A 14273-nucleotide genomic window follows, 5' to 3' on the forward strand; every position below is an offset into this window, starting at 1 on the left:
TATATTTAATATGATCAGAAAACCTCTAGTGTCAAATTGTAGCTGGCACAAAGCTTAAGATATTCAGATTTGTTAATTACTGTAACATCCTGTAGTAAATTATAGGGATAAATTGGGAACAAGGGACTCATTAGAGTAATGTGTAATCTGTTGCTGAGGGACGATGGGGCCGAGAAGATTGAGATACATAAGAATCTTTCTGGATATGAATTAACATCAGGGAATTTGCATACAACTATTACATGTTCATACAAACAGATTGTATTAATTCAGAGAAATACTTCCTTTAACTAGAGATAGAGAATGGGTTTGGACTAACAATTGTGTTCACTGTGTTATTCAGTAAAGGGCACAGACAGGATAAATCCTTAGCAATATTAACCTGAGCTCGGGAGAGACGGGAACGGTGGTGATCTAGGATTAATTTCATATCCTCCTCATTTAAATAAACATTTATGTACAGTTCTTCAATGGGTGAATGATAAATCATACTGATTAATGTGATATAACAAAACAGGAAAAATGCTAAGGGTGCTAAAAAGTTTATGAGTGAGAATGTTTCTGGAATCAATTCAACGGACAATATGAGAGTGCATAACAACCTACATGGGATTATTCTGATTAGATCTGTTATTTTGTGGTATCATTTACTTTACTTAAAGTGAATGTACCATCAGGTACATTCCCTTTAAGTTTTGCCCATGGATAGAATGACGCTGGTGCTGCGGTCCTTTTTTTGAACCGCGGCCTGGTACCCGTGTACGGCACCGTTCTATTCCTGGGCACCGGCCTGGGGGTGAAGCAGTGGAGATGGCCGGCCTGCCCCCAGTGGGAGGAAACCCCCACCCACTCCATTGGTTCTAATGGATATTATTGATTCTAATGAAGCCCCATCTTAGAAGGCCAGGGGTAAACGAAGTCTTGTGGACTACAGCTGTAATATGATTAACCTCTTAGCAACCCATGACATATCTGATACGTCATGGTGCCGCGGGGGGTATTCAGAGCTGGGTCCCACCGGGATACCGCTCTGAACGGCGCTGATCCCGGCTGACATGTGCAGCCGGGCAGTGCCTCTATTAGCCAGCGGGGGTCCCGTTGCCGAGCCGGCTAATTAAGCCTCTAAGTGCAGCCGTCAAACCTGACAGCTGCACTTAGATGCTGTGCTCTCCCTGTCCCTGGGTCTAGTGGGATGGATCTCCCCCCCCCCCCCGCGATGCGATCGAGGCCATACCAATCTATGACCGATCTGATCGATCTTTGCTGTGTATATACACAGCATTGATCTCTATGAGAGATCAGTGCTGTTTATATACAAGTCCCCCAGGGGGACTTCTAGTTACAGTAAAAATAAAAGTAAAAATGTTTTTTTTATTAATAAAAAATCCCATCCCCTAATAAAAGTCCAAATCACCCCCCCTTTTCCCATTTTATAAATATAAATAAATAAACAAATAAACATGTTTAGTATCGCCACGCACGTAATCAACCGAACTATTAATTAATCACATTCCTGATCTCGCACGGTAAACGGCGTAAGCGAAAAAAAATTCCAAAGTGCAAAATTGCGCATTTTTGGTCACATCAAATCCAGAAAAAATGTAATAAAAAGTGATCAAAAAGTCGCATATGCGCAATCAAGACACCGATAGACATGGCGCAAGACATGGCGCAAAAAATGACACCTCACACAGCCCCATAGACCAAAGGATAAAAGCGCTATAAGCCTGGGAATGGAGCGGTTTTAAGGAACATATATTTGTTAACAATGGTTTGAAATTTTTACAAGACATCAGATACAAGAAAATTTATACATGTTACATATCGTTGTAATCGTAACGACTTGAGGAACATGCATAACAAGTCAGTTTTACCATAGGACGAACGGCGTAAATGCAAAACTCTCCGAAATCAAAACAAATTCCTTTTTTTTTTCAATTTGACAGCGCAAATGATTTTTTTTCCAGTTTCGCAGCATATGTTATGGAAAAATAATGCCGGTCATTGCAAAGTACAATTGGTTTCGCAAACAATAAGGGCTCATGTGGGTCTCTAGGTGAAAAAATGCAAGCGCTATGGCCTTTTAAACAAAGTGGAAAAAGCAAAAGTGCAAAAAACGAAAATTGGCTTTGACCTTAAGGGGTTAAAATCAATCAAAAGCACCACAAAACACTGTAGCTCAGGTCTGAATTATTAAATTTAGCTCTTAATAAACTAAAGAAAAGTGAAACTGTATCTTAAAGGAGTTGTCTGGGATAAATGTTTAATTAGCCAGGCAGCTGGGGCTACGGGGACATAACAGTAATGTATACTTACCTGTCCTGCTCCGCCGCAGCTACGTTTTGACAACATGCGCTGATGTGCCATTCCTACAGGAAATGGCCGGTCAGCATAGAGTTTACATGTTCCTATGTATGGGGAGGATGGCCAGATGATCGTTTGTCCATCAGTTATTGAAGATGTATGTGGGCCTTTAGAGCAGCATGTTCAGACAATATGGCTGCCTCCATGTAAAGAATACCCCAAAACAAAGAGAAAAAAATAAGGTACTTACAAGGTCAGCGCTGTCCACAAAATACCCAGAAACCACCAATATAGTGGTAAACAAAGTAAAACTAAACAAAATGTATTACTTATTATTAATTGTTAATACGCTTATATTATCTTTACATGCACATGGTCATTTTTGCACTCTTTACAGTATATTTTTAGTTTTTGCCCTCTGTATACAGGTATATTTTTAGTTTTCTACTCAAGGCATAGGGAACTTAAATAACTACTGTAGGCATCTAACCTAAATACTTTGCTGCCAGCCATAAGCATATTATATTTACTATGTTATAAACTTGAAAGTAAGCAGTGGAAATACATTGACAAGCCCCGTCATGTATCATCTTACGTGTATAGTAATAGTTATTTGTGCTTCCTTTAGCCTCTCCGAGAAGATGCTAACAAGATGGCAGTCATTCAGTGAATTCCATCTCCAGTACTGTTGTGAACTGGACAAATAGACATTCCATCAGTTATATCTGGAAGTGCAGGCCCACATTTTATTTCCTGTATACATGTGTAAAAACGTGTAACAAAACCTAATGCCATTTGTGTCTCCGTAGTAGGCAACCTAATGAGAAATCCAGAATTATATTTTAAACAGATTTTTGCATTTCTTTGTCTCTTTTTTTCCCTTTCTTTTCCCAATGAGCACGTTCAGGTCTGATGCAGTATTTACTCAAGAAGGCCCTGAGGACAAATGAACAGTGAGATACTGTAGAAGTTGGCTAACTGTTTTAGCAGCATGTCTGTCCAGGTTACCAGAGGCACAAACAAGAGAACGCCGGCTTGGATCCTCAGGAAAGACCACATTATTAGGATATACTATATGGCTGCACCTTCAATAAACAAGTCTATTAATACATTTGCCATCTTATCCAAATGTACTGGCAATTTGTTATTCCTTTTGACCCTTAAAACCTTGTAGTAGTGATATTCAGATTCTTGGGAAATTGTTCAGGACACAAGGACTGGTTGCAGGATGTAACACGAGGAGGCTCACGGCTTATAGCGGAAATAAATTTCCTCTTTTATTCCAAAAAACAGAAATCAATGTCAATGAGCTGGGTTAATACACACAAACAATGAGATGGGCAACACACACAAACTATAGTTATATGCTCATTATTTACATGGTTTTTAGATTGATTAGTCACCTTCAGTGAAGCAAAGTGTTTTCTTCAAGAGCATCGCCGTGTTCATTTTGTATCATTACGTAGGACATTAGGAAACTAAACTTCTTGGCTAAAATGCTATTGTATTATGAAGTCTGGATTTACTTATTAAATAAGTTTGACTCTTTCTTTCACCACTTTATGACCAAAGGTCATTAATGCCATCTAAGGGCCAGTTCACACTGTGGAATCAGCGCTGAAACAGCAAGGAAAGTGTTCTGCCTGGAATCACCTCTGGCTGATTTCTGCGCAAATTCATTTTTTATTTAATCAAAGTCCTTCTTTTTTTCCAATTCGGACCTGAATCTGCGCTGAAGAATTTCAGAGCAGAAACTCACAGCTCAATTAATTTCAATGGGATTCCTCTAGCAGAAACAGCAATCCTGTTGGTTTTCTTCTCTATTCAATTACTTTTCTCACCTTGCGGGAACAATATTGTTATATTTAAAGAGACTGGACGATTCTGCACGATACCAAATATATATATATAGTATAATGGGAAAGTGGGTAATTTAAAGTTTTTTTTAATGGAGGGTTTTTTTTTAAGGGTACATTCACACGTACAGGATCCGCAACAGATCTGCAGCAGATTTTATGGTGCAGATGTGCAGTTATTTAGATCAAATCCGCTGCAATATGGTGTGTGTGAAGCTACCCTTAAAATTAAAAAAAAACAAACACTTTATTTTTTTATTTTTACACTTTATGAGCCCCCTAAGGGACTTAAAGCAACTCTGTACCCACAATCTGCCCCCCCAAACTGATTGTACCGTCAGATAGCTGCTTTTAATTCAAGATCTGTCCTGAGGTTCGTTGGGCAGGTGATGCAGCTATTGACCTAAAAAACAACTTTTAAACTTTCACCGCTGTGTCAACTTGGAGTAGCCTAGAGTGTCTTTGACCTGCACCGCCTCTCCTTCCCTCCTCCCCACCTTCTTCATCATTAGGAAGACCTAATGGCAGGATTTCTCCTATTCATCACTTGTCTAAACACTGCACATGTGCCACAACGATCCAGCACCTGTGCAGTGTTCAGACAAGGGATGAACAGGAGAAATCCTGCCCAGGGGCATTCCTAATGATGAAGAGGGTGAGGAGGAGGGACAGAGGGGTGTCGCAGGCCTAGGGAACAGACACTCTAGGCCATGCCAACCTGACACAGCGCTGCAAGTTTAAAAGTTGTTTTTTAGGACAATAACTGCATCACCTGCCGAACGGACCCCAGGACAGATCCTGGATTAAAAGCAGCTACCCGACAGCACAAATGGTTTGGGGGGGGCTCACATTGTGGGTACAGAGTGGTTTAAATATACAATCAATAGATCGAATATACTGATTAATTATATGCTATTGGAGAATATGAAAGAAGTATCCTTCATCAAACAATTTCGAAAAACGAAGCTTTTTATTCCAATAACTAAAAAAACATTAAAAACACCAGTGTGCAGGAACCCCACAGGTAATCAGTAGGGATGAGCGGACCAAAAGTCCGACGGCATCGGCGCTCTATTATCTTGCCTTTAATCCCGGCCGCATAGTTGCAATCCTGCGAATATGCGTCCAGGATATTTTAGGGAATTCAACAGCGATTCCCTGGAATATCCTGGCCGCATATTCACGGGATCGCAACTATGCGTCCGGGATCAAAGACATGATGAGAGAGCAAACTGCTTTCAGACCAAAAGTCCGAGCAGTTCGCTCATCTCTAGTAATCAGACGCGTTTCGTACTCATGCGCATTCTTTCTCACGGATATTGCATAGCAACGGATGCTGTTAAGCTGCCGGTTGCATTTAGGACGTTTCTGCAGCCGATACCTCTGTATCAGCTGCAGGAATGTTCTTTTTTTAACAATGATTTTTGGACACCGTTGGGTGTGCCAGCAAATCAATTAGCCATTCACTTAACAACGTGGGAACAGCTACTATTTCCGGACATTGTTCATTGAACAGCGTTCGGAAATAATAGGCAGGTACATTACTTTAACGCCCGTTCTAAAGAACGGGCATTAACATAACGCTATGCAATGCCGCCGCCCCTGCAGTGAAGAGTAGACGCTGAAAAGAACGATGTGTGAACATAGCCATACAAAAAGAGTTATATACATTCCTACTGATGGCATTGGCACATATGTACAGAGGTTAAAGAGGGGTCATTGACAGTATCATGTATCCAATGAATATACCAGGAATCCATTAACCTCCAGTGCTATCATATTCCAGGACTGCAACCTCCCTAAAGGGTCTAGAGGTACAAGATGTTCAGTACTCAGAGACATGGCCAAGGTAAGGAAGCCAGAAACCTGACCACCACTGAAAAAGACACATAAGTTAAAACCTCAGAACCAGGCCAAGAAATATCTGCCAGATTGTTTAAAGGTTTTATTGACTAATGAAAGTGACTCTTGATTGACTACATAGATGGGCTCATGACTGGGTAAGTAACATGCACAGAGATCCACTTTGACCCCAGCAAGGTGAAGCTGCCATAGGCTGGTATTATTAGATACTGGCCTCTAACTCTGCTCCCCTTCTTGTGGATGGGTATAACATTGGCTGTTCTCCAATCAAGAACATTTCCTGTTAGAAGAGATTGTTATACAGATCAATCACTGATCAGAATTCTGAATTCAGAGTTTTAAGAACTCCCGGGTGGACACCAACTGGACACATTGCCTAATTTTACTTTAAACAGACAAGTTCCTCAGAAATATTGCCCTCTGAAACCATTGGAACTGAACCCATACAACTGCAGGCAATGCTATGCCCAGGCATATTGTGATTTTGAAGGCCTCCTGAAAACACTGAGCAGAAGTAGCTATTTAGATATTAAGACAGCGACCATCTTATATCCATTAACAAATATATTCTCCCCATTATTTACTTTTGTAATGCCGCAGTTTTCCTTCTTCTGGTCACTAATATATCTGAAGTTTTTATTAACCCTACTTAAGGGTCCTTTAACACACAGATTTATCTGACAGATTTTTGAAGCCAAAGCCAGGAACAGACTATAAACAGGGGACAGGTCATAAAGGAAAGACTAAGGGCCCTGTTCCACCGGACGATTATCGTTTGCATAATCGTTAACGATTAACGATCTCAAACGACCGCTATTGCGAAAGACCTGAAAACGTTCGGTCATTTCCATGGAACGATAATCGTTACTTATGATCGTAATTGCGATCGTTTCTCTTCGCTATTTATTCGCTATTGCGTTCGTATCTATTGCGAACGATGACCGAACGATTTGCGAACGAGCAACGATAAAAATAGGTCCAGGTCTTATAAAGCGATCAACGATTTCTCGTTCGGTCGTTAATCGTTAACTGCATTTCAACCGAACGATTATCGTTCAGATTCGAACAATTTAACGATAATCTGAACGATAATCGTCCGGTGGAATAGGGCCCTAAGATATTTTTCTTTTTAAATCCATTCCTGGCTTTGGCTTAAAAAATCTGTCAGATAATCTGTGTGTAAAAGGGCCCAAAAACAGAATTTGCCCATTTGGAGCCAAAGTTGACGCTAAACTGATCCCACTAATATCTTAAAAAGTAAAGGCCCATTTACCAAATGATGTTAACAAAGTAGCCGTATTGTAAATGTGGATTATTCATTCATTTATAGAGCATGTTTATTACAAGTAGAGAACTTCAAATTAAGAAAAATGCAAAATTGTAAAAATTTTTTTTTACAAATTCTCAAAATATCAACCAAAAATTACTGCTAACAAAGTAGAATGTATCATGAAAAAACTCATTACAAAGTTATAACCAGTCAGGCAGAAGAACTCACCCTACCCCTTAATAAAGCTTCAGATACTCTGAGAGACTGCCAAGAAATTACTGCCACTCGTCTACGTGCTCATTATGCTAGTGAGCTGAGGTAAGTGCGACACTGACTGCGCAGTGATATCAAGTGTCATGTGGACATCTGACTCATAATGAGTTCACCGGCGGCGATCTTCAACAGAAGCGGCAACCGGACCATCATCGGGAGGAGAAGGTAGGACAGGTTCCCTTTCAATTAGACAGGAGATGTGAGAAATGGTCCTTTATCATTAAGTGGTGAAGGTCTAACATTTACCTGGTCATTAAGGGGTTATATGAAATGTCACATGTTATTAATGTTAGTTGCATTTTTTAGATAAAAGAGAAAATTTTATTTTTAAATGTTCTGGCCATTTTTTTGTAACTTTTTTTTTTTTTTTTTGTTAGTCAAAGATAAGATGTATAAAATAAAAGATACAGAGACCAGATAGTATTGCACCAACAGTATGCATTACAGGTGTATACAAAGAACAACTTGGAAAGAACCAGAACAGTAGAAGGCTAAGTTCCCACAACATTTTTTCTTGTTTATTTATAATTTTTAAAATATGTCCATCATTTTGAGTCTAAAATGACGTCCGTTATTTTGAGGATTGGCCGCCTGTCAGTGCAATAACAGCTGCTGGCACATTATTCTAGTTTAGGTGGACTAATGGGCCTTTGGATGTGTCTGTAATTGAAAAGTCCATTGAAGTTAATTGTAAGAACGGAGAAAGGACGGCGAAAAAAGAAAAACTGTGTGTGAACAACTAGAAAATAACGTCCACTGTTTGCAAAACACGTCCGAAAATAATTCACATAATTGACATTGACGACCACGCGGACAACGCCCGTTATTTTATACACTGTGTGCATTGGACGTCCACCATTCCATTGACTTCAATGCATTGCATTGAAGTCAATTAAATAGCGGCAGTAATGGATGTCTTTTCTCTTTTTTTGACGTTGTGTGAACCTAGCTCATCTTTTGGTAAGTCAGCCAAGCCTATACAAAGGATAGTGTATCTTAGTGGGCAGGCAATTGGATACTGTATCAGGTCTATAATTACGGACAAGAAGGAGGTCGGGAGTGGGCACGTCCAAAAGACATGAAACATTGTACCTGGGTGTCTTTTTTTGCAGCCCCAGCCCAGGTTAGACACATTGGGATATATCAGAGCTAGCCTACAAGGTGTATAATACCAACAGTAAAAAAAATTCCTACTAGGTTCAAGATGAGTAGAACCTCTAGATAATAGACAAATAAGGCTGTAGGATATGGCCAATTCATTATCAGAGATTTTGATATCTAGATCCCTCTCCCATTGGGTGTGACAAGACGTTGATGGGTCAAGCACAGCATATGATATGGCTCTATAACTTTTGTCAAAAATTGGCAAACAAGATGGTGAATTTGGGTATTTATTTGGAATTTGGAAGGGGGTTCTGGACATTTTTTCATGTTTACAATTTCCTTTGCTGGAAGTAGTCATGTTGGAGGTGCACACATCATAACTATACTGGTTTCCGGTTGGTGTATAAGCGTTTGTGTGCTTTATGGAATCTAAAATGCATGGGAGTTAAAAGGGTGTTTCAGTATTTCCGGATCGGAAGCTTAAAGGGGTTATCCAGCGCTACAAAAACATGGCCACTTTCTTTCAGAGACAGCACTTCTATTGTCTCCAGTTTGGTTGCAGGTTCTGTAACCCAGTTCCATTGAAGTAAATGGAGTTTAAAGGGGTACTCCAGCGGGGGGGGGGCACTTTTTCACTGGGACCAGGGATGAGGTGGCTGAGGGAAAAGACGTCCACTCACCTCCCCGGTTCCAGCGGCGGTTCCCGCATAGCGGCGCTCCGGTGCCCGGTTCCCAGCTGTGGGAATGTGACGTCTCAGGTCCGCTCAGCCAGTCAGTGAAGGAGGCTGGATCTGAGCGGACTTGAAACGGATCCCGCCACCTTCACTGCCTGGCTGAGCGGACCTGAGACGTCTCGTCTCGGGCCCGCATTAGACACCAGGAAGCGGCCGGGAACCGGGCACCGCAGCGCCACAATGCGGGAGCTGCCGCTGGAACCAGGGAGGTGAGTGGACGTTTTTTCCCTCAGCCAACTTGTCCCTGGTCCCAGCGAAAAAGTGCCCCCCCCCCCGCTGGAGTACCCCTTTAACTGCAAACCACACCTAAACTGGAGACAAAAGTGGTGCTATCTCTGGAAAAAGTGGCCATGTTTTTGTAGCACTGGAAAACCCCTTAACTATCAAGTTAACCCCCTTTAACTATCAAGGTAGTATCAAGTATCTAACCTGCTGATATCTCCTCAAAGGACACAGAGCACTAAGTCTCTTACCTTCATCCTCTCCAGCAGCCTCAGCCCACACAGCTCTGGGAGTCGGGTCGTGACATCACCATTTTATCCAGGAAGTGAAAGAAGCAGTTCAGTTGTTTTTTTTTTTTCGGCCCCCCGGGTAGCCGCTGTCATGTATACTTACAGAAAATGATCAGTGTCCCGCGACGTAGCTCCGGTCCCGTCCCGCGGTGCCATCAAATCGGGTGCACGTTCACTTCCGCCGGCGCTGTGACTCCTCTTCTCCGTCGTGTAATTTGAACGCCGGAAGTCACGTGCTTCCATAGCGAATGCATGGAAGCGAGTGACTTCCGGCATATAATCACTGGTCAGAGAAGAGGACTCTAAGCAGCCGGCGGAAGTGCGCGCGCTCGATTTTAACGGCACCGCAGGATGGGAACTGACCTACGGGAACAGGACACCGATCATCTTCTGTAAGTATACATGACAGCGGCTACCCGGGGGGGCGGAAAAAAACCCAAAACCTGAACTGCTTCTTGAAGGCTTGATGCAGTAGTAAGTGCAGGGAAAAAAGCACTTTATAAGCATTTCCCATTATAAGTGTATATTGGTGATTTGTATAACTGTTGGGGGGCCAATACAATACTTTAATAAAAGTACACCAATGCAAGATCTGTAACTGGGCCCCATGTCTAGCCTGTGCCATTTATAATACTACCTTCTTCCTATGGGGCCCATAAAGGCACCAGGGCTCTGGGTACTCGCTACCACTAGACCCCCAACTGGTATGCCCCATCTTCTACCTTTATATCCATTTAGCATGATTTACAATAAACAAGCGCATACATTTGTGCAATTTCACTCAATATAAATGAAGGATAATAATTCCATAGCATATGGAAAAATGTTTTTTTGCACCAAAGACACCAAAAATATAAAATTTTCCAGGTTCCTTTCAGTTCTTTACATGCTGTCTTTTAGCCTGATCTTTAAGGTAGCATTTATATAGGTTTAAACACCATTTCTCAATATGTTTTTAAGCAATGGCAGCTGTGATATCGGAGAGCTTAGCCTTAAGTCACCTGTACGTTCCACAGAATTCTCTGGAGAGGCTTGCTTCTTACTGTCAACTTTTTTGCAGTGATCGTGGTTTCGACCTTCAGATAGTGACTCTTTAAGACCTGTCGAGGGCAAAGAGGAAGACTTCTGGGCAGCTAACAAATAACGCTTTCGCCTGTTGATTTTATATTGGCGGATTCGCTCTTCTTCTGCTACAGGGTCTTCAAGGACTCCTTCCCATCTCAAGCTCTCATTTATAGGACATTCCTGGACTTTTGTAGATAAACCGGCGGATTCTGTTTCTTTCCTGATTTTACATTCATCTGACTTGTCCCTGGAGTCATTTATTGTGGTTGTTTGCAGCTCTGATGATGAAGGAACGATCGGTCGACTGTTTTCTGTAAAAGTAATACTGTAATGATTAGTCATTTACCTCAATTATGTATGGCACATTAAAAGGGGTTATCCAGCGAGAATCAAAGTTATATAGATTTGTAATTTAATTCTATTTAAAAATCTCAAGTCTCCCCATACTTATCAGCTGCTGTATGTCCTGCAGGGAGTGGTATATTCTTTTCAGTCTGACACAGTGCTCTCTGCTGCCACCTCTGTCCGAGAAAGGAACTCTCCAGAGCAGAAAAGGTTTTCTATGGGAATTGTTCCAGTTCCTGTCTCGGACAGAGGTGGCAGCAGAAAGCACTGTCTCAGACAGAAAAGAATATGCCACTTCCTGCAGGGCATACAGCAGCTGATAATTATGGGAAGATTGGAGATTTTTAAATACAAGTAAATAACAAATCTATATAACTTTCTGAAACCAGTTGATTTGAAAGAAAAAGATTTTCGCTGGACAACCCCTTTGATGGTTTACCCATTTATAGAGTTAAGTAGTGGTGGGAACAAACTCAGGATAAAATAACAAACAACAGATTTGTGTATATATAATCTTTTCTGTCACACAGGTTTATAACAGGGAGAGGGAACCTTCGGCCCTCCAGCTGTTGCAAAACTACAATTCCCGTCATGCCTGGACAGCCAAGGCTTTAGCTTTTCCCAGGCATGATGGGAATTATAGTTTTGCAACAGCTGGAGTTCTGAAGGTTCCCCATTCTGGTTTATAAGGATAAATAAATTTTAACAAACGGTACAAAGAAAAAGGTCCAGGTGTACCTCCACTACATAGAACAATGCCAGGGAGGCGCCCATTTTAAGCTGACATGCGCTTCCTCTTGGCCCTTACTTAATTCCTCTATCCCTCCCCTTTATAAAGGTGCAGTTGAAAACATATATAATCATGATCCACAATGTAGTATTAAAGAAACTCACCGTCCAGTGCAACTTGAATGTCTGATGAAGCGTGTGCATGTGCAGTGAAACAGCTGTAACGAACCGAAGCATGTGGCGTCCCCCACCTGCTCCTGTATGCTACAATATGATTTTAGCCTGAGATTGAAATAAAGAAGTTTCACTGGACAGAGAGTGCCCCCCTGTATCTCTTTTATACTGCATTGTGGATTATATACGGACTGTAGGGAAGTGAGCACCGGTCAGCAATCACACTCTCACTAGCACATCTATCCTACCTTCCTTACCTCCACCCGCCAGATGCCAGGTAGTGCCGGCCGCTGTGTTTCTATGTGGATACTATATATAATTATGATACATATTAGTAATAACATACACACTGAGGGATATGGAACGATGTGCAGCAATTAGTATGTATATTAGTATTAGATATACAGATTCCTGGGGCTATGGGGTATTGGGCTATCAGGTTAAGGATCCTTTGGGCAGAAAAGATACAGAGATATATGGGAGTCTACAGCATAGGAGAGAAGTGGGGTATGATGCCAATCAGCCTGATCTTCTCCAAGTTGCTGTCTCTGCTTGTTTTCCAGGTGGTCATGGTGGTTTCCTTTGAGCCCCAAGTCTGTATGTTTTAACCTGAACTGTGCACCCCCCAAGGTTGCGACTAATGCAGGTAGGTTATACCTTTCTTCAGTTTCCTTCTTGCCTTGCCACAGAATATAATTTTACACATACCACATATCTGACTGTTGACACGACGCTTGGTAATGTAAGGCATGCAGCTTTGTGGTCACGAAAACCTATGTAATAAAGCTCCCCAGGGCAAACTTTCTTTGTCGATTTTAAAAGGGTAGTCAATGGAAAATGTTTTTTTATTTCAATTTCAGCTGGTGTAAGAAAGTTATACTGATTTGTAATTTATTTCTATTTAAAAATCTCAAGTCTTTCAGTACTTATCAGCTGCTGTATGTCCTGCAGGAAGTGTATTCTTCCCAGTGTAACACGTAGCTCTCTGCTGCCAGGTCTGTCCATGTCAGAAACTGTTCAGAACAGGAGAGGTTTTCGATGCTTTCGAGCACTGGAGAGAATACACCACTTCCTGCAGGACTTACGGCAGCTGATAAGTACTGGAAGATTTGAGATTTTTAAATAGTAATTTATAACTCTGTATAACTTTCTGACACTAGTTAATTTTAAAATCATTTTTCCCTCCAGAGAGCCCCTTTAAAAGGAACTTATCAGCACAATTGTGCTGATGTGGTTCCCAGTTGCACAGTATAGATCTACTGGGCAACTCCCCAAGGCTACCAATTGTGTCTTCAGCAGTAGCTTTACATGAGGGAAAAAGGAGTTTTATTCCAGTGCGAGACCGGGAGAGGGTCGGCAACTAGTCATCTGGGCATGCAACCACCCCCAGATGACTAGTCATGGCTCCATGCCTGTTAGTCTGCTCTTTGGGGATGATTGACAGGTAGCGAGACCTATTAGAGGCCTCTCTACAGCTGGTAAAATGGGTTGAACTCCATAATCAATAATACATTTTTAGAACAGGATGTTGAATAAGCTATTTCGTCATGTGGGACTATATATTGCATACTTACCTTGAATTTAGTAATTTGAAGCATTTTCTCTTCCATAATATTAATTTATTTTCAAAACACAAAAGAAATAATTTTATATATATATATATATATATATATATATATATATATATATACACATATATATATGTATGTATGTATGTATATATATATACATACATACAGTGGTACCTTGGTTTAAGAGTAACTTGGATTAAGAGCATTTTGGTTTAAGAGCTCACAGTTTTTCAAAATTGTAACTTGGTTTAGGAGAGTTGCTTTGGTTTAAGAGCTCCCTGTACTGGGTGGGAGGGAGAGTGGGAGCGGAGGGGCATGGGCCTACATAGCGGGGTCTACAGCCCTGTACTCTGACCCGGGAAGTCTCCTTCACCTTCCAAATCATAGCAGATCCACTTCAGGCTGGGGCTTGCATCAGGGGACAAGACTGTGGAGGTAATCTTTTCACAGCTGTAACCCCTCTCTCCCCAGAC

At 41.4% G+C, this 14273-nt stretch overlaps 1 protein-coding gene across 2 annotated transcripts in view; it reads right to left on the reverse strand.

The window, feature by feature from the left end:
* LIAT1 (ligand of ATE1) overlaps positions 1-14273 on the reverse strand; it is a 100591-nt gene that overhangs the window by 75595 nt on the left and 10723 nt on the right. The window contains exon 2 of one of the 2 annotated variants that reach the window (XM_069971216.1): positions 10918-11292. In XM_069971216.1, coding sequence (XP_069827317.1) covers positions 10918-11292 — 375 coding nt within the window. Of the gene's footprint in view, positions 1-10725; positions 11293-14273 lie in introns of those variants that run through there. The other variant, XM_069971215.1, reaches the window with a different exon arrangement.

The sequence above is a fragment of the Dendropsophus ebraccatus genome, chromosome 5 (genome assembly GCF_027789765.1).
Source record: "Dendropsophus ebraccatus isolate aDenEbr1 chromosome 5, aDenEbr1.pat, whole genome shotgun sequence".
Classification (NCBI taxonomy): domain Eukaryota; kingdom Metazoa; phylum Chordata; class Amphibia; order Anura; family Hylidae; genus Dendropsophus; species Dendropsophus ebraccatus.